This window comes from Myiozetetes cayanensis, unplaced genomic scaffold (genome assembly GCF_022539395.1).
Source record: "Myiozetetes cayanensis isolate MyiCay16 unplaced genomic scaffold, myiCay2020 scf24, whole genome shotgun sequence".
NCBI lineage: Eukaryota > Metazoa > Chordata > Aves > Passeriformes > Tyrannidae > Myiozetetes > Myiozetetes cayanensis.
This window is the reverse complement of record NW_026087456.1, coordinates 6,669,261-6,689,774: the sequence shown is the minus strand read 5'-3', so window position 1 is coordinate 6,689,774 and position 20,514 is coordinate 6,669,261. Positions and strand designations below refer to the sequence as shown.

Genomic DNA, 20,514 nt, shown 5'->3' with positions numbered 1-20,514 from the left:
CAAACTGTGAAAGACTTGGAAGAATGGAGATATCAGGGTGGAGTTTGTATGGGTTTTTTCTAGTGTCATTAATTCTGAAACAGCAGTTGTGGACACAGACTTGCCATTAAAAATTGAAACCCAGGTTAAAACTAGTGAGGGGCATTACAGAAATTAGGCCAAGCAGATTTGAGCTTAAATCAAACACGAGCAGAACATCCCTTTGTGAGCCTATTTTTCAGGTAACCTTTCTTCTGGTGTTGTTTAATATATGAACACTACCAAGTTTAAATCTAGTGTAGATTGAAAGCATCTGCTGCTAAGTCCAACAAGGACTGCAAGAGGACTACACTTAGTTTTATTCAACTGTGGTATTTAAAAAAAAAAATTTGAAGACACTTTAAATCAGTTACACTTTTAAACTTAGTAACAAAAAAAAAAAAAACAACAAAAAAAAAAAAAACAACCCCACCAAAACAAAACAATACCAACAAATACCCCAGAAAATTCAAAATGGGATTTATTTGATGCTTTTAACCAAGCAACTGTGATTTACTTCTGCCTATTTAACTTTTTTGTTTGCTAGAATTGATTTAGTATTTTGAGACTTTGGATATAACAAAGAACACTAACACTACATTCTCCAATACTTTAATCCCATGTTTATAAGCATGGCAGAGCTTAATGATGAACCACTTACAAGAAGAAAAAAAAAAAAAAATCTGCAAATCTGAGGCTGGCAGACCTGTAAACAACAACAGCAGAGTGCTTTACCTTCTTGTGATTCTTGTAAACATTTCTGTGGGCAAATCCCTTTCCACAAAGCTTGCATTTATAAGGTTTATCTTCACTGTGTATTATTTTGTGTGCAGTCACTTGATCAAGTCGTTTGAAGGACTTATTGCAAACCTCGCAGGTGTAGGGGCGTTTTTCTGCAGAAAATGAGTGGGGGACATTTAATCTCCTGTTTATACAGGGGGAGAAGATGAAAGGCAGAGACAGTCATCTCCTCAGAGAGATTTCTGCAATTAAGTCAACCCAATTAAGATTAAACCAATTAGAAAGACATCTAATGCCCTTTATGTTAGACAGTTAAGTCACTTCACAAAAGATGAGCCATGGTGTATCTCAAGAAATTGGCACATTCTTTGCAATACTCGTTGCTAAAACTAAATTCTGATTAATTAGCTTAAATCAAAAGAGAATGACTTCAAAGAGGAAAACTCTGTTTCCAGATTACAAATGTGAAAGAGGGCATGACAGTTTAAATGTTTTAAAACTTAATTAACAATATACATATTAGCTTCCAAAACCAAGAGTTCCTATGCAGAAAGCCTTTGTGCTTCAACTGGTGACTGCAACTTAACTACACTAACGCTCATCCAAAAGTGTCAGAAGAAAGCCAGGAGCCTCTGAGATACAGATTATGTTAGCAGAAAAGAGCTTCTGGTGTGGACCAAGAAAACAGTTCAATTGTAAGCCTGTGCAGCTGTAAAAACCTGCATTTGTTTCGACGCTAATGCGTTTGACAGAAGGGTGTTTGTGTTCCCATTGTGTTGCCCGATGTTTCCAATCACCGGTGAAGGACACAGAAAACGCTGGACTGCAATGAAAAACCTGGCAGAGCCGATCTCTGTCCCACTGCCAAACCCACGCGCCAGCCACTCCCTGCCCACAGGGACCTGTGCCAGCACAGCACGGGCACAGGGAAAGATTTGTTTGGGCTGAAGTATGAGTTGTTCCCTCTGACCGGAAAGTATGTGCACATAACCCCACTAATACATCCACAAAAGTTTGCCTTTTGACCACAGATCACTGACAGCACGCCCCAGCTCCCATCCTCTTCTCTCTCTGGTTTTTCCCCTCCTCTATAAGCCATGAAACCATCTTTGGCCCCATCGCAGCTCACTGACCTCGTCTATCCCAGCTGGCACAACAAAACATCTTGACAAAGTAGCAACAGGGAGAAGGCTACAGCTCTACACCTGGGTTTTTGAAAGGCTTAGGTAGGATAGCTTGGATAGTCTCCTTGGAACCTGAGATTTGCTTGACCAGCTCAGCACAGCACAGATTTCATCAAGACTTCTATAAGATACTAGTTCAGGTAAAACTCAGTATACATTGAGTACATATCCACGGGTTTGAGTTATTTTTGTACATTACCTGAGTGAGTTATCATGTGGCGTTTTAGCTGGTTCGCCGAAATAAATTTCTTGTCACACTCCTGACACTCAAAGATCTCGTGGACCTGCAAAAGGAGTGTTTAATGATAATTAAATGCATGCCTCAAACAAGATCATGCATCTTCCATATACAGAAGTTCCCTAACAAACTATTTAACAGCCAGTTGCCATATTAATTATCATAAATATCCTGTGATTTCCCCTTTGCTGGTCCCTTGGTGAAAGAAACATCATCTCCCCAAAAATAAAACTTCATAATTCAAAACAAAAAATTATTACTACAACAATGGTGCAAATTTTCATAACCTGTGTGTCTAACTATCAGAGCCTTGTAAAATACCATTACTAGGAAAGCATTAAAAAAACAGATGCAGAATAACTTCTCTGAAGAGTTCCTTCTAGTCTTACTGGCAAAAGCAACACAGAAACCACTTCACCACTTCTGTATGAATTTTAAAACACAAGAACTATCAAACAAACTCTTGCAGGTTTGTTTTCTCTTAAAAGCTTTTAGATACAAGACAGTGGAGGGGTAGCAGTGTCTCAACCTGTAAATGTAGGATTTTTGACACTGCAGCACACAAGCTCATGAAGGACTAAATGTTGGGCTACTCACATATATTTGCTCACCTCTAAGTTTAAGCTCCTGTGAGCAATTCAAACCCAAAATATTAGACCCTTATATTAAAAAGAATTCTTTAGGAAGAATCTGCATCAGCGAAGATTAAAAGTGCCCTTGCTTCCTTGCTCATTATTGTCATTGTTGAGTGTTTGAACTTTGCTTTTTACTCAAACTTCAGAACTTGGTCTCAGAATACAGTTCAGGTGGTGTTTTATTCATTCTATCACAAACTTACAGAAAGGAAATCTTACAACAAATTTGGTCATTCTATTACTCAGTCTTTTGTAAGCTCCTGCACAGCTTTTCCTGAGTTGTGTAGCTGCAAATTTAATTTTGTTTAGACTATCATATCACTTAACAGCCCAAACCATGGACTGCTGTAAATAGCAGACAGAAGATAGTAATGTACGACTGAAGGATAAGACAAAAGAGAACTGTGGATATGGATACCCACAGTCCTACATTTCCTTGAATTTACTGACATAAAAATAGCATGAAAGCTACAGTTCGTGTCTTCAGACAGTGAACATATGTCAATCCCCTACAGCCACCCTCTTCACCTCCTTTCTCTGTGTTTGCCACATTTATATCCTTCTGCTATTTGGGCTGATTTTTTGTTGTATTTCACCTTTCTATTCTCTGCTTTTAGTTATATACATTGACAGGAAATGTGTGTGTGTGTGGGAGGGGGGAATCATCTCTTTCTCCCAGTTTCACCTATTGTTTTCTTACTGTTTTTATTGCCTGCATAAACGTTTCTGGCAATGATGATCCTGCCCCACTTCCCATAAAAGCCAAGGAATTCAAACAGACAGACAAACATGAGTCCTACTGTGTGCAATCTCCTTCACTACCTGATGTGAGTGAATCTGGAACATCTGTTTTCTGGATATTTTAAAAGAGGAGCCAATCAAGAAGAGTAAACAAAGTTTGATGCACAAAATCTTCATGGCGATTCTTAAGATGAGTGAGTGCTCGACTGACGTGCCCAGTGCTACTTGAGAAGCTGGTTGGTGTGTGTGACAGTGTCTGCACAGAATTACAACCACTGAAACAGAACATTTTAATAAAATGGACACTCTAAGCAGGATATTCTGCATTTTCAGGGCCTGATGTGCGAAAGGTGCAGCAGTGCATAAAGCTTTTAATTACGTGTGGCAAGGCACACCAGGATTTGATCTGAGGAGTAACAAAGTCAAACAAGAAAGGACGAGTAACACAAGCAAGGAGAAAAACAAATTTAAAAGGAGGGGCCTCACCATTTCCTTTGCAACAACATATTTTAATTGATATCATCTATATCCTCAACGGATTCAGGTTATAACCAGGGCATTACTAAAGACTTACAGTTAATCTGATAAACAGTACAATGCAGCTTTTTGCAAAAACAGAATCTCCTGGGGTTCAGTGATTTATCAAATTAATCTTGCAGGGACTTCCTCTGGGTATCATGGCTTCAGAATCTCATATTCATAGTCCATCTGTATTTCTGTATGAACACCCTTACTTCCAATAGACGCTTTTCAAACTGTTAACCCCTCCAGTTCTAGTTATAAAAGATGATGTGCATAAACAAAAAGACACTAAAAATTGGGGTTTGAGCAAGGAATTATTTTATTAATGTCTAACTCCAACGCAAACAACACCTTAGTGGTATGTCAGAAAGCACTGTGTGTATTTTGCCCGAAAACTGAAGGCTCATGAACCGATTTTATGGTCTGTCTGTATGCTGGCATTACATAACACACTTTAGATTGAGCTTAGTGTTTAAGAAGGCTGAAGAAGAGTGGGCAGCTCTGACTTAATGCTGGGATGCACAAACGATCCGAGCACAAACACATCTGCACCGGGTAAAAGACGCACGAAAACTTTAGGAAGCTTTTTGGTTTAACCAAGTGCGATTACAAAAATAAGCACCCCCACTAAAAGCTGCTGGGTTTGTAACCAGGGAAGATTACCCAAGGGCTTGCATTACAGCAGCTTTCAAGTGACCTGAGCAGCACAGCCTCGCAGCTCAGGGGAGTCAGTGCCTGCTGTGAGTCAGCCTTCATCTCACTGACCTTTCGATGCTCTTGGAGATTTGCTGCTGAGGAACATTTCTTATTGCACACTGAACACATCAGCTTCTTCCTAGAATTTCCTGAAACAGAAACAGAATACCACCAACATCTTAAAAAGGAAGTGCTAAGAAAGAATCTAAATATTTCCACTGAGCCTGTGACTTTTCACAGGTCATTTGACTGACATAAGATTTTTTACATTTGTAGCCCATCTTCAAAGTGTTCCTTATCAGGAGTTCTCTGTGGGTGTCCAACAAGCCAGTTACTGATGGAATGTAAATCAGGAAAACCAGAACAATAAAGAAAAAAACCCTTCAAGTAGATGTTATCATACCTCACCAATCCCATAGGAAGAGCACAATTCACATCTAGGAACAACTCACTGCAGAACTGAACAGTTTATTTTGTCCAGAAGTCAGTACAGGAGTTAGTGCAGCAACGACAAAAAATATCCCAAACTGAAGTCAAAGTCACCATTTCCCATCTTTGTTTATTTAGAAAGCATTAAGCATCTTACTTTATAAAATAATATCTCATTAATGATCTTTAAATGAACAAAACAGGGAAATCCTACTGGTAGCAGATCACGAATTCAAATCTCAATTAAAATGTAAATTAGAAACCAGCAACAGGTCAGATACCAGATGCATTTTCTTTCCCTTTTCACAGCTCTTTTAAAATGTGACAGACCACTTAATTGGTTTTATCTATTACTTACCTTTAGAAATCCATTTTAGTAACCCACAAAGCCATTTTATTACAAGATAAAGCCACTATAAACCTTATTCTTTATTTATAATTACACACCCATACAGGACAGTTCCTATTTTATGTGCAACATGTTCAGGCTGCACTGGACACTAAAAAGAATGGACACAGACCAAAGAGGAAAAATTCCTATTATGTTTCATTTATATATGCAAACACACATAACACAGGAATACACTTAGGCCTTCAACTCACAAGGACATTAATGAGACCTTTCCAGAGGAAAGGAAGGTGACAGGGACTATCTGTTCATAGCTTTGCATAACAGGCAACACACAACAATCCCTTCTACTTTCCCATGCCTCCAGGGAACACAAGGCAGGAAGGAATTCTAAAAGTGTCCCCCAACAGCAGTAGGTTCTTTTCCTTCCTCCACCAACACCACTTGTGACTTCTACAACTCCCAAGGGGTAAAATAAAAGCTCTGCTCGTTGTGTGGGCAGTGCAAAAATATCCTCCACGTATCTGTTCTCAGTCATGTCTGGAGTGATTCAAGAGAACTGTGGAATTCCTACAAGCACCACATAACTGACCAGAGCTAAGCCTAAACATAATGAGAAAAGTTCTTACTGATACTGAAAAAAAGAGATAACCTTTTATAAGAATGATTATGGAAGGTATTTTTCGTATGATCATGAAAGGGTTTGTCAGGAGAAAGCAATTTTCCTGCAGGAGACTAATGATTCATCTGCTTTCCAGTAATTTCTCCCTGAGGGAGGAGGAACAGTTACTCCTGCAATTAGTTACTTCTTAATTTTCATTTTGATACAAATGAATCCATTAAAAAAAGAAACCAAAGACAATGTTTACTCTGATTTGCAAATTTAAGGGTGTGGACACGTTAGAGGGGTTTTCTCTGCAGAAGCATTAAGCTTCTTTCTTACCACTGTGGACATTTTCTTTGTGCTTCTTCAGGGCATCCTTACTCTTGAACCTCTTCCCACAGCTTTCTGCCTTGCAGATGAACCTGGCATCCCCTCTGCACGCCTCCTTGTGCTGCTCATAACTGTATGGAATCAAAAATAAAGGGAAAAACCAGCACATAAAGCAGTATCTCCAGAAAACAGACACACAGCAAATAGTCTGAGCTGAACACGTTGCACCGCAGGGTCTCAAGGCCATCTCATGCATTACTTACAGCAGAGAGGAAGGAAAGCATTTGACTCCTGTCCCTGAGAGGATCCCCACACACTAACAAGCTGGAAAGAGAGCATGCAAAGGGAGCCCAGCAATGCCATGACAGCAGTCCAGTAACTGGGACACAAAACCTCGATTCTGAGCTGAAGGCAGTGTTGCAAACAGAGCACTGGAAGCTTCTGGAGGAGTCTCCTGGGCTGATGTTCTCTGTGCACTGCAGGACACTAAAAGACAAATAAAAGAAGAAAGAAAATAAGGGGGATATTCTATAACCTACACGGCCTTGCGGTAGCTAAGAACATATATACACCTCTACAGATTTTCAAGTAGGTGAGTAATCTATCTCACATGTGAAGTCTCCTGGAATTTAGTGGGACTAATCAAAGGCATGAACAGCAAGAGTCAGGATCATACTGCTGTTCCCTCACACAGATTAATCCTACCTGGCTTGATAGAAATACACAGCACACTATAGACTACTACAGACTGGAGGGAACATGGCTAAGTTCAAGAGAAAATATTTAACTGCCTCCATCAAATACTTCTCTGCTATACAGTTTTATTTATTTCCATGAAAGAACACAGATCTCACATAATGCTGCCAGCTCTAGGAACATGAACATCATTCAGATGTAAAGGAGATCAATTCATTACAAGAGCAGCCTTAAGTGCATTCTGTGCAATGTGTTTCTTTCCAATACAACAGAGTTACATTAATCATACCATCTATAATCACTTAAACATCTAATGCACCATCTGTAATTAAATGTATAATAAAATGTAATATATCTATTTAATTGCAATTAAAAAATATAAACAACAAAAGACAAAACCAGTTACATTTTTGTACAAAAGTATAACTGTAAAGGTATATAACTTTAGTGACAAAACATCCACAGCTTAAAAATTACACCTCCCAAACTTCTAAATATTCCACAGATGGAGACCAGCAGTTTTGCACTAAACTGCAGCTCTGACCTGGTCTACAGTGTATGATTTTTAAACACAAAAACTTAGCAACATTTTTGCCATTCAAATTGAAGTCTCCCAGAAATACGAGACATTAACGTATTAAAAGGCTAAAGCAGAGTAAGGGTACAAATACAGAAGTATAAAAATTAAAGATTAAATTGCGATTCAAGAGAAATAAATGATTGAATGAAATCAATTGAAATGATGCCTGAAAAAACATTGCTCTTTCTACTCACTGTCTTTGCAGAGCTTGTTTAACAGGGAATTTCTTTCCACAATTTCGGCACTTAAATTCCTTTTCCTCACTGGGCTTTTGGTGCAAAGTTTGCAGATGTTCAGCCAGAATCTCCTGGCTGGCAAAACTGGATTCACAGTGTGGGCATGCATGGTCCTCTTTACAGGTGAGGGGATCTGCGTGATGGGAGGCAAAACCAAAGGAAAGGAGTAGTTTTCAGGCAATATTATTTTGGTTACATTAAGAGAGGTTTTCTGCCAGAAACAGATTACACAAAATGGCATCCTGGAATTCCCAAAAGACTCTGAATTGTCTCTGAATGAATTACAAACAGCCTGTCTTGAGTGGATTACCAGCAGCATTACTGCAAATGGAGGCAAAGGATTAAGCTGGCTGTGACTTAGGCTGTTGGCCCCAGTTAGTCATGCAGGTTGTCTCTACCTGGACAAAGACGCTGAGAACTCTCCCAACAGCTCAGATCACCTTCCTTTGCTTAGACATCTCACCTTTAGGACTGGCTGAACACAGCTTGAGGAAAAGGTTTATTTCTCTCCCATCTAAGCAAGAAGGAAAGTAAACCCCTCAGAGCAAAACCTTAGCTTTCATAAGACTGTGTCAGGTGAAACAAGCTCTGTCTTTAGTTCAGAAATTAATAGTTCCTATTTATGACATCTAGGCTCACTCATTAACCAGTAATTCACAGGAATGGTTGCTTTTTATAAGACAGAAAAGAATCTCAAGTCAAACCAAAATAAAGAGATGATTCATACAAAAATTCAGATAAAACCCAAGAAACCTTCCAGTTCCCCAGTCCTATGCAAAGTTCTCTTTCTCCTTAGTTACTATTTTCAGCTCTCAAGTCACCCTATCTTCTACATCTTGCTCACCTGCAATTTTTTCACCAGCTGGTTGCGTTTCTTTGTTGTTGCCACTGTCTTCAACTTCCTGGATGACAGTTACCTCTTCCTCCTCCTCTTCCTCTTCTTCCATGTCACTGTCCAAGTACCCAATCAGCAGTTCTGTGTCTGTTTCAATATCTTCCACAGCCAGGTAGAAAATATTTTCCCCTTCCTGTTGCAAGCAGTAAGTACAAGCAATAAACAGTTACCTCAGAAAAAGAGATATCCAGACACAAGTATGGGACCCTGAACTAATATCAGCCCTCAGCTATGGAAGGATTGGCTCAGTTCCTCAGGGAGCACAATGCTACAAGAGAATTTCTAAGTGTTCTTTCCCACTGAGGCTCCATGGATAAAGTGCATTTCCATGTTGGGATTAGGGAAATATTCCCCTGCCTCACCTGGGCTTTACCATAATGCACTATAGTTCAGACCAAAGTGAAGATAGCCCTGAAGTCCTCTCCTGCCTCACTCTGCTTGACAAGAACTTCAGAGTTTGAAAATGAAATATGTGAGCATTGGAAAAATAGCAAAATGTAGATGACTAACACAGCCTTAGCTCTGTCCCCTGTTTGCTGCATCAGTTCTAACACAACTTTCAGCAGCCTGTTTCCACAATGTTATCTTCTCTCCTTCTCCCTAAGATTCCCAGCCTCCTCCAGCAGGCTTTCAACCCTGCTCAGCTGCCTCCACTACCAAACGAGCAGGCACATCTGGAAAACGCACTGAAACCCTCTGCTGCTTTAAATCAGCGCGGATCCACAAAAGGCCAAGAGATCCAGCCCACATTCTGCACGGCAGGACAAACTACATAACAATGAGCTCCAAAACCTCGGCAATGACTCAACAAGCTTCCAAACAGACACATCAACTGACAACTTTAGTCTTTGACAATACTTAATTAAAGTAACCAAGGTTGGCACGGTGGGGGGTAAGGGGAGGACATTTATAGCAAAACCATCTGTTTCCTAAAGTGATACTCAGAGATGCCTTTTCTTTTTGCCATATGTGAACCAACTGCTTTAGGCACTACCCAAAATCCTGCAGGAGACTCATTGTTATGCAGTGAAGACTCCCAGGTTCTATCACAAATCTTAAAGCTTATCTGATTAACGTCCAGCAAAGTTAACTGAAGCTTCTTTCCACTGCACCCAGCCATATATTTTGTAACAAGCTTCCCTGAACGAGGACAAGATAATGATTTTTAATTTTTGTAATATACTAAGATTAATTCACACTGCCAACAGCGACGTAGCATTCCTCGAGCTGTCGAAGGTCTGATATATATTACACAAGATATTGTCACACAAGAGTGAAACCTCCTTAATTCAGCAGACCTGATGGAGCTGCTGCTTTCAAGGATGCACCACTTTTCTGTCCTTATCTCAACGGCAGCACTGGAAAACAAAGAAAACGATGCTTGTTTTTTTTTCCTCCAGATCTATTCCGCACTCCAGATATCCATCAGCATCCCAACCTAACTTCTGCACACAGCTACAAGTTGCTGGTTTTCATATGTCTCTGTCAAGTTGCAGAGACCTTTAATTTACTGCAGTCTAAACTCAAAACAAATCATGTACTGAAACTCTTGACATGAGGAAAAGTAAAAGGTCTTTCTACACTCAGTCTCCACTTACACAGGATAAAACCACTGGGCTAAACCTCCAATACATCACTGTTTAGGACAACCTTATTCTAAAAGCAAGACAACCTTATGAAGGGAAGCACATACCTATTACTGGCTTGTAAAAAAAATTTAAAAATTATAAATTTTGAGAATTGAAAGAAAAATAGGAAAAGTTGTGTATCCCAGGCAGAAATAAAGTCCCAAACTTACTCATTAAAGAATCAAATAGCACACCTTTCCATCAGATCACGTGACACACCTTTCACCACAGTAAATCAGGAAAACAGCACCCACGACTAATTATTCAGGTTAGCACAGAGCAGGTGCATGAACCCCAACAACCAAGCTCTTATCAACACTGCTGCATCCTCACCATCTCTGCACTTTCTCCACGTGCATCTGGGGCTTATTTCACAGCTCTGTGTCTAAAAACATCCTGGTTCTTCCCCATTTGTCTACTTTTGGTTAGGAGAAAGATTAATGAGAGAAGTACTAAGGACTGTCAGGGCCTGAGCGCTCTTGGTTTCAATTGCATTGAAAAGCCTTGGTGCCAAGCCCAATCCAAACTCATTTGTCCTCCAGGGTTAATTTGTCTGGCTTCTCCAGCCAAACAAATGCTAATAGCTAGGTATTCAGAGCGCTAATTAATCAAGATACACCCACGCTGTAGTAGCTCCTCAAGGCAGCATTTTCAGTGAAACCAATGGAAGTTCTCCAGAAACCACAAAAGAATTACGTCTCTCCCTCCTATCCGGCAGCACGTGCACGAAGCACATTAATCTACATCCATGTCAGCACAGTAAACATAGTAAGAAGTCTCTGGAATAATTTTAATAATCCCCCCATTTCCAAGAACACACCTGCAGTTGTTCCACCTGCCCATCTGCACAGACCACTCAGGCTGTTTTCCCAACAACATCCACCTGCAGCAGGCAACAAAAGTCCTTGGGGGAAATCTTCCAAGTGCTGCTCATGGTGGCACCACAACTTCCCTTCACACAATTCCTGGTTTATTATTCAACTTTGTTTCACTGCAAGCCTCACTGATCTGCCCAGAAAATACAATTCTCTTGTTATCTCACTTTTGCTCCACTCCAGGCACCTCTCCCATGCAGATTCTTGGCTATTCCATACACTTTCACATGTGCTTTGGAAGAGGGGAGGCTGAGAGGGAACATGGGGTCATTGACAGTCCATCACACACCCAAAAGTGTCATCACCATTATGTCATCACTCCTGAAAGCTTAAAACACAGCAGGAGGAAGCAGCACATAGTCTTTTGTTACCTGAGGGAGTGCAGGGCTTTTATATCCCTCTGAGTCTGACCAGCTGGCTCCAAACCAGCCTTCTTAATCCTCATCCAGTTTCCTTGTGCCCACAGCCACTCCTTTAAAAGTTACCTGACTTCCCTCTAGCTCCAATTTCCTGGCACCAAGCCAGCTCTTTAGCCCACCTGCTGTGCCAGTTCTCCTTTGCTACCTTCCCAAACAAGCCCACTCCCTTTCCTGGTGTTTGCCCGAGTAAAACCAATATTGGCAATGTCTGGGAGGGCACAAACCACAGTCCATGAAATGCATGGATGGAGATGAGTTCTTGGAGGCCAAGGCAGGAGAAGACAAAACCACAAGCACAGGAAAGGTCCTGCAGGCAGCATTAGGAAAGCTGTGATCAGAATAACCATGCCTTTCCAAGATAGAGAGCACTTGTTTTATTGGAAATGCAATCGTGAACACAAATGTTTCACACTGCTCCCTCTTGTGAAGCTGACTTTGCACTTGCTAACACTGCCTGTGCACTCGCGATGCGCTCTCATCACTGAGAGTGCCTGAGACTCCTCACAGACGAGAGATAAAGCAACACTTCACTGGTATACAAGGACTAGGCTATCAAGTGAAACTAAGAAGTTTCTAGAAGAAAAACAGAAGTATACTTCAACATAATTTGTAATTGAAACAGTGGAACTCATTCCCACAGAGGGCTGCAAATGACAACTATAGAAATGCAAAAATAAAGTATGTTCAGGTCAATGGCAAAGACAAGAAAATGATTTTTTTGTTAATTTATCCTCAAGTACTGCATGATCATCCTATCAGATAACTAGATCCTTCGATTCTCTGTTTTCTACTGAAATATTTTAAATACTGTGCTTCCTTTCAAACATGTCTCTCTTTTATATTAAATTTTAAACTATAAGCCAAATGCACAATTCTGCTTTTCACACACCTAAAGCCATACCTGAGCTTAGCCCAGAACACAAATAGGCACCTAAATAATTAGCCCTGATTCAACCAGGTAAATAGTCATCTTTTTAGTTTCCACAATGCCAAGAAAACAACCACATCCAGGCAAAAGCTTAACTTGACAGTAGTGAGAAAATTAAACTGTTGTTACAGTTGTGAGTTAACTACTCTGGAAATTAATTTTATATACACTGTTCACTTCAAATCAGGAGAAATGGTTCATGTAAGTGATTCAGTGCAATTTCATCACAGTGGATTAATACAAAGCTTTCAAATAATATCAGATTCTAATCAGATTCAATCAGGTTCTTTCATCATATCAGTCTTATTTATGGTATTATACTTAAACATGAGTTCAATTCTAAAAAGAAAGATAGAACCACGAAAGCAGTTTGCTGCTACTCTCACATCTTACAATTTTATTGCAAGAAATAAAGGCCAAAGAGGAGATTACATCAGTAAATCAAAAACAGGAGGCAAATGGTAGGAATCCACCAAATCTACCTGGATGGCTGCCAGGTTCTTCTGCTCCTGGGATGGAGCCTCGTGGACAAAGCGCAGCCAGTTGGAATGGCGTGGATTGCTCGCATCCAGGATATAAAGGACCTCGCCTTTGCTCCCACGAACCTGCACCGTTACACACACACACAAAAAAAAGAAGTAAATTTAAAACTGTTTACCAAACACACACCATTATAAAGCACTAAGGCATGCTCAGCAAGTGAATTTTGCATTCAACAGGTAGTACCGCTATGGTGCACATTCACCCTTTCCTGCAAGCAGATTTATTCACCTCAGAAAAGAGGGGCAACTCAAATTCAGCAACTTTATTGAGGTCCCCCCTCTCTTTTCCTACACTTTCCTTTAGTAAACAATATTCTACCTGTGCCTCCCCAGTCTGAAAGCTTCATCACCAGGGCTCAGGTTATTTTTTCTTCTCTCCTTGTTCCTTCAAGTCCTCTTTTCCTTTAGGATCTTGCCAGAAACCAATACAACCTGAGAGGTTCCTTTAGCAAGGGCAAAATCCATCTTTGCCCTTGGATGGAGATCTTTCGTCAGATCAAGGATTAATATTTATTCATTCTATATATCCTAGTTTAGAGCTCACTTGAATATCTTTCACATATGCATCACTAAAAGAATTTTAATTATGTAGCCTCAATGAACAGCAGTCAGTCCAAAACTGTGCTTGGCTGAAATTTTATCAGAATAGGAGATAATTTCACTAAACAATTTAGCATCCTACGTAGATGAAGGGCTGTGAATTGTTCACTAGAGCACATGCTCAGGTGTCAGGTTTTGCCCACTAAGTGAAAAAGCCACTTTAAAAAAAAAAAAAAGAATTGTGCACAAAAGACACAGACATGGATGACTCCAGAGCTTTTGGCTACAATTACAGATCCATATAATTTCTATGACTGTAACAAAGCTCCAGCTTACACTGAAAAAATTAAGATAATAGAAATAAAAACTTAATACTAACTAAGTCATTCTTCACCCTCGAAACACAAAGACATACTGCTGAAAAAATACATTTGTCACTGCCAAAAAAAATTGTTTGTTTAATTTTAAATAATAAATCACTTGAATCTCTACTGATACAGATGATAAAGAGCCAAGCAAAAAGGTCATATAGCCACACTACTATTCCATGTGATTTATTTATATAACGAATATATTTTCCTTTTCATCTGTCAACAAGGAGTATCCAGTGCAGGTATTTCCTAAGAGCCAGGGAATTCGGCTATGTAAGATCAAAATTAGATTGTCTTCATGGCCTTTGTTTTAAAATTGCTCACATTCTTGCTATATTTGTTTCTAATAGATGCAATATCATATTCCTTCAGTATGACTGCTTCAATTACCTCAACATGGAGGATATCATCAGGAAGGAAAAACTATATTCCCTTACAATAATAGCTGGTGACAGCATGTTGTTCTCAGATTTAAAGAGAACCAAAAACCTTACTGTAGTTTCTGCAAACAAATAAGTCTTCCAAATTTATTACTCTTCCTCCAAAGGAAAACATCATACCTTCAAAAGGACACATCGTGGAGAAGTGCCAGCATTTCCAACTTTAGAAGCTCTTTGACTTCCAAACACATAGATTACCCACCATGGAAAGTGTCAAGTGTACATACTTCAGTGCACCTGGGAACAATATTATCTAACACTAAGCACTGCAACGGGTTTTCCAGAGAAGTCATGGATGCCCCATTCCTGGAACTGTTCAAGGCCAGATTGGATGGGGGACCCTGAGCAACCTGATTTCGTGCGTGGCATCTCTGCCCGTGGCAAAGGGGTTGGAACAAGATGACCTTTAAGGTCCCTTCCAACCCAACCCATTCTGTAACACTGTCACAATCATCCACTTCCACCCAGGAATCCCATGACAAGGGTGACCACTACTGATGAGCATCACTGAGCAGGTCAAGTGAAGCCAATGGCTTTGGGATCTGGCTACCAAAGCAAGGGTTATAGAAGCCCACCACATAGGCCCTATAAAGGCTTCCATCAGATCTTGAGCTGGAAAAAGAAGCAATTCAGGTCCCATTATAAAAACCCTACGTTACAGTATCTACCTTTTCACCAGTTCTTTATTTGCTTGATCCTTAAATTACGTAAGAATAACTTAATATTCATTTCAGTGATACACAATGATCTCAGTTATGCTTTCTCACTCCCTGCCAATCCATAAAGAGACGTAAAACACAAAGCAAAGCCTTAGCACATAAGGAAACTATTGAAAAAAAGAATACAGTAAATCCCTTAAAAACATTCTTTATTTTCTACTGCTTTTTTCACCTCATAAAGAAATAATGCTGCATTAAATACACAGATGGGGGGATGAAAAGTCAAGAAAAAGAGTAAAAACTCTGTACGTAACATGGACTACTCTGGTGACATTTACCACTCCTTTTCTGGCTGCATGGATAGCGAGTTTCCTAAATGAACAACTGGTCTTTGAATACCATGGTAGTGAATCCCAAAGTTCTTTAAAACACCTAAAATGCACACAGATATCCAAAGCATGCACCAGGCACGAGAGCCCCTCAAATGGAGATGCCTGGGAATTATCTTCCTGAGAATCAACACAAAGGTGCCACTGAACCAACTCAAACGTCTTCACAGTAAGATGAATTCAGCCAATTAACAAACACCATATATGAAATTATCCCCACATTTCCAAGACACATCCCAGGTTGTCGCGTGTGCTACTCCAAAGTGCTCATGAGCGCAATTGCAAACGCTCTGCTGTGCACACCTGGCAAGGCAAGAGGGGAAAAACAAAACCTCACTGCAAGTAAGCAGATGGTTATCTTTGCTGAGGGCAGTAAACACGCTGCCTGCTTTCTGGAAACCATTTTCTAAACATTTAAAAATAGAAAAAAATCTACGTTCATCAAACAATCATGTAAAGAAACGTACTGTGTTATGAATTGCTCTTTTTTTTTTTATGAGCTGCAAACATGGTTTTTATGGTTACAGAATAAAACAGGTAGATGCAATAGTTCTGCATCCTCAGTTTCAGACCCCCATCACAGAGCTCACTGCAGAGTACAAACTCACATTTTAACGTTGCTGGAAAAGTATTAAAACAACACTTGCAAAAGAAACCTGAGGCAGCAACTGGTGATTTCCTTACTCACTAAGTCCTGGGACATAGACAAAATGTGACATTTTCCTTCAGCCAAAGTACACAGTTTTTCATGTTAACGAAGCTCCTCCTGGTGCAAGACATGAGCTGACCTTGTCAGAGACAGAAGGCACAGGAAGCTCGCTCCTCCACTCCTGCTAACATTCTGTGGAGCTTCCATAAGCAGGGAGGAACTTCACACTCACTGGAATGACACCCAAATCTCCTGGAGGAGATAGTGTGTGATCTTCTAGAACAAGCTCAGAGTAGAACATGGAACACCTCAGCACACCAACAGGTGCTTCCTACATCTTACATCAGTTACAAATCCCACAACTGAGGATGGGAGGCTAAGCCTCAGTCACTTTTGGAAACAGGTTCTTCTCATCCCCCAAACCACAAGATTATTAGGGTGCTGTTACAAAAGTTACTACAATTAATACAAAGTCATACATCTAACATGGATACAGATGACTAAAGCAAGGTTTATTGGGAATTTAGCTAAATAAACAAACTGATAACATTAATAACTACTTTGGACACCTATCTATGCCAGTGGGGATTTATTTAAGAAAATTGAAAATCTAGAACGCAAACTTGCAGCTCTGACTTGTGTAAAAGTCTAGATCATTTGCCTAAGAAATGAGAAAAACAAAAGCATTTCTGAAAATTTGACAAAGATTCACCCAAAACCATTAAAAGCCAACAATTTTTAAATGTAAATACTATCTGAGGAACAATGACTGGGAAGGTAGTCTTCATACAGAAAAAAATGGAAGACTACATTGCTGAGAACTAGATTTATATTATTACATTCATCTTGAGGGCAAACACAGAATTCATTAAATCAAGATTTATTTTATCATGAAACTCTGCACATAATTTGACTTCATGTCTTGTATGCAAATGCCTTTGTGTGCCAGAACCACATTTAACAGGCAAGATATCAAAGAAATAAGAAAAAAAAGGAAAATTTCACCAAAATACACCAAGCTTAAAGTGCTTGACTTCTCATACCTCAACCCTAAACATTACAGCTCTGATGCAAAACTGCCAAGAGCAGATTTTCTGTTGCCTTCACCAGTTTCCAGGCAGGCTTATTTAACCAAACCCAACTGTCACCGCACAAGTGATAAGAGTTAAGCAGTAGAAACATTAGATCATTTCGTTTTCTTGCACAAACACAAACATTCAGTGCCATTGAAAGACTGATTTCTGCTCAGTCTTGGTTTTAATACAACAATGAAGGAAACATGATCTTGGCAGACAGACAGAAACCAAACCTGAAATATGTAACATTCAGCATTACATGGCATATTATGTTCCATCCAACCCTGACCAACATTTCTTCATGGTATGTCAGAGTATTTGAAGAAGGACTAAGTCTTTCCAGCCCTCCCTGTTTTAACATTTGCCAAAGTCATCACCAGAAGTATATGCCTGCCATAATCCAAGAGCAGTGAAATTAATGCCACTTGCCTGCTTGGGGACAATAACCTTTCCTTTGCAAAGGGACATCTGACCCTCTAGAGCCAAAACTTCTGTGAACTTTGAATACCTAAAGATTATTTCCTTCTTGCCTTTAAGCACTTGCTCTTCCAGCAAACACACATAATTTAAAACTGCTCTGCCAGGTGTACCAATAGACACAAGTAAAGCAATATTTGACCAAGGTGTTAGTGGGATGATAAGAGCAAGAACAAAACTCTCAGCTCACCACCAGCAACTGGCTGTGTCCTTCACTGGCACAGCAGTCTGAGAGATGACACAGGAGTTGGAGGATAACATAGAAGTGTTTTCTTAACAGAAAGAAAGAAAAAGCACAAAGCCATTTGGACATTTTCTTGGCTTATTATCACTCCTAACTATATGGTTACCACAAATTTGGGGGTTTTCCCTTTCACACGGAAACATTTCAGCCTGTAGCTCTTTACAAAGACAACAGTAAGATCAAGGATGCTTCCCACCCACCCCACTCCTCTGGAATCTGTTGAATGAGCAAATATAAACCCTTGATTTCTTCAAAACGACGCCAGTTACAGGCAGAGCAATGGCACCCTGCTAGATTTATTTTATAGACAAACTCCCTCATCTTCAGAACTTTATTTAACAAAATCACTGGGCTCAATAAAGTTTTTGGGTCCCATGTTTTCCCAAAGACCAAAAGAAAACACAGTGTGTGCAATTCCGTCTCAATGTGATGTCTTAAAGATGCCAGCTCACAATGCTGGTCCCAGAGAAAAAGGAACAGCTTGATCAAAACAGACCACATCACAGAGCAGTACTCTGCACAACTAGAAATGCATGTGGGAAACTTCCTCACAGACAAATACTCCACAAAATTGAAGCCCAAGATCCCAGGCATCACCTCCCAAGAAAAGAATCGTTGCACCAATGCTGAATTTTTTGCTTGGCTTACAAAAAGCCTCTCCCACTCAGCCTTCTCTCTAAAGGTGCCCTCTCTGAAAACACATTTTTTTGAATGCCAACAGACTGTGAAGTCAGGCTCTAGTGTGCCTTCATCCAATAGTCTTCAAATTAATTATTTTTAATACCTTTGCTACAGCTGACTACACACAAACTTGGCCAGTTTCTGTGCGTGCCTCCCACAGGCTCTGGAATAACCATCTACTTGGACTGCTCAACTTCTTCACTTTCTGCATTCCTGGTCTCAATTTTCAACTTAAGACTACTCCCAGCATGACTTAAATTATATTCTAAGGCTCACGTTCAGACCAACCTCAGTAAACATGAACAACTCGGGTTAAAACATTATTCAGGAAGTCATAAAATTTGGTATGCAGGAATCTTTTCAAGGCTCTCAAAACTAGGTTACAGTAAGATATTATGAAATGATTTTAGAACAGCTCATAAAAAGCTCATTTTCTGGTTTGCTGTCGATGGGGTCATATTAGTGCCATCAGTAAATACATGTATTTACCTTTTATTTTATGTCTCCCAGAAACAGATAAATCTCATTTAAAGCACGAGGAATGAGGAATCTGGAAAATCATACAGCTTTCCAACAAACTCCTCATTGCTGTAATGCAATGTAATCCACCCACCATCTTCTGCAGACCTTGCTCTAGTTCAAGTATTTTACTGATTTAATATAAACTGCAGAGACATCAGAAAGAGACAAGTGAGCCAGGGCACATCAGCATGTTCTGTCCTCAGCAAACATCTGTAATAAAACCACATTGTGGTGTGGTTTTTTTTTTTTTTTCAGCTGAGAACAAGCAAGGTGAAAAGAGTTGCTCTGAGTACATAACCAAAGGGGAACAAATTGTCCACACCTCTTCTCTTCCTCTACTCAGAAAGGGCAGACGCCTACATTAAAACAGACAAAACAAAGGGGGAAAACAGGGATTCAGAGACTGGAGTTAACACTCATGCAGGAATATTTTGCCACTCGCTGTATTCATACTGAGTTTGGGTTTAATGAGAGGGGCTTTCAGCATTCTCCCACTGCTCATGGTTCCAGTGAGCAGAATCTGTTTATAGCTCTGCCAAGGCTGTATCAATACTGTGCCCTCTTTATAAGCTGCTCAGAGATGTTAATGCTAGAGATTTCTCAAATAAATATGTATTTTGTGGTACATGCAGTGAGAGGACTTCAAACCAGATGTCAAACGCAAGCTTTTTTTGTACGGTGCCACACACAACATAAAAATAGCAGTCATTCTTCCACCTCCAACCACAGGAAGGTGAAAATGTAAAAAGTGAGTCCCCTCCTCAGTGTAAAAGGGGACTAAATATGTATTCAACAGATACTGCTTGGCTGGGGAAATAAAAAAGAAAAAGAAATTCAGCTCAAAGAACTACAGCAGAAAAAGAAAGATTACAAAGTCATGACAGAAGCACCAAAAAGGTGTTTATAACAATGTTGGCAACATTATATCATGTATTTCTCAGTCAGTGGAATCTCCTCCAGTGGCAAACTCAGATTATTACTTCAGGCAAACAGGTACAACATGAACTGGGATAGGTCATGGACCTTACTACAGGAACTACTGTATAAACTCCTGTTCCTGACTAACACATATAAAAAAGTATAGAAGAGCCCTGAAACTCATTATCTCCCAACTACACATTGCATTAGAAGTTGCTACAATTTAAGAACCTCACTCATACAAGGTGCCAAACCCCAATAC

At 39.9% G+C, this 20,514-nt stretch overlaps 1 protein-coding gene across 5 annotated transcripts in view; it reads right to left on the bottom strand.

The window, feature by feature from the left end:
- Positions 1-20,514, bottom strand: part of PRDM5 (PR/SET domain 5) — a 54,233-nt gene that overhangs the window by 28,201 nt on the left and 5,518 nt on the right. For 4 of the 5 annotated variants that reach the window (XR_007629504.1, XM_050320553.1, XM_050320551.1 and 1 more), the window contains exons 3-10: positions 13,227-13,349; positions 8,844-9,027; positions 7,958-8,132; positions 6,881-6,973; positions 6,497-6,618; positions 4,845-4,924; positions 2,143-2,227; positions 754-911 (exon numbers count right to left, since the gene is read on the bottom strand). Coding sequence is in view for 4 of the 5 variants with exons in the window: in XM_050320553.1 (XP_050176510.1) it covers positions 754-911; positions 2,143-2,227; positions 4,845-4,924; positions 6,497-6,618; positions 6,881-6,973; positions 7,958-8,132; positions 8,844-9,027; positions 13,227-13,349 (1,020 nt within the window). In the remaining variant the exon portion in view is untranslated. The remainder of the gene's footprint in view (positions 1-753; positions 912-2,142; positions 2,228-4,844; positions 4,925-6,496; positions 6,619-6,880; positions 6,974-7,957; positions 8,133-8,843; positions 9,028-13,226; positions 13,350-20,514) is intronic. The other variant, XM_050320552.1, reaches the window with a different exon arrangement.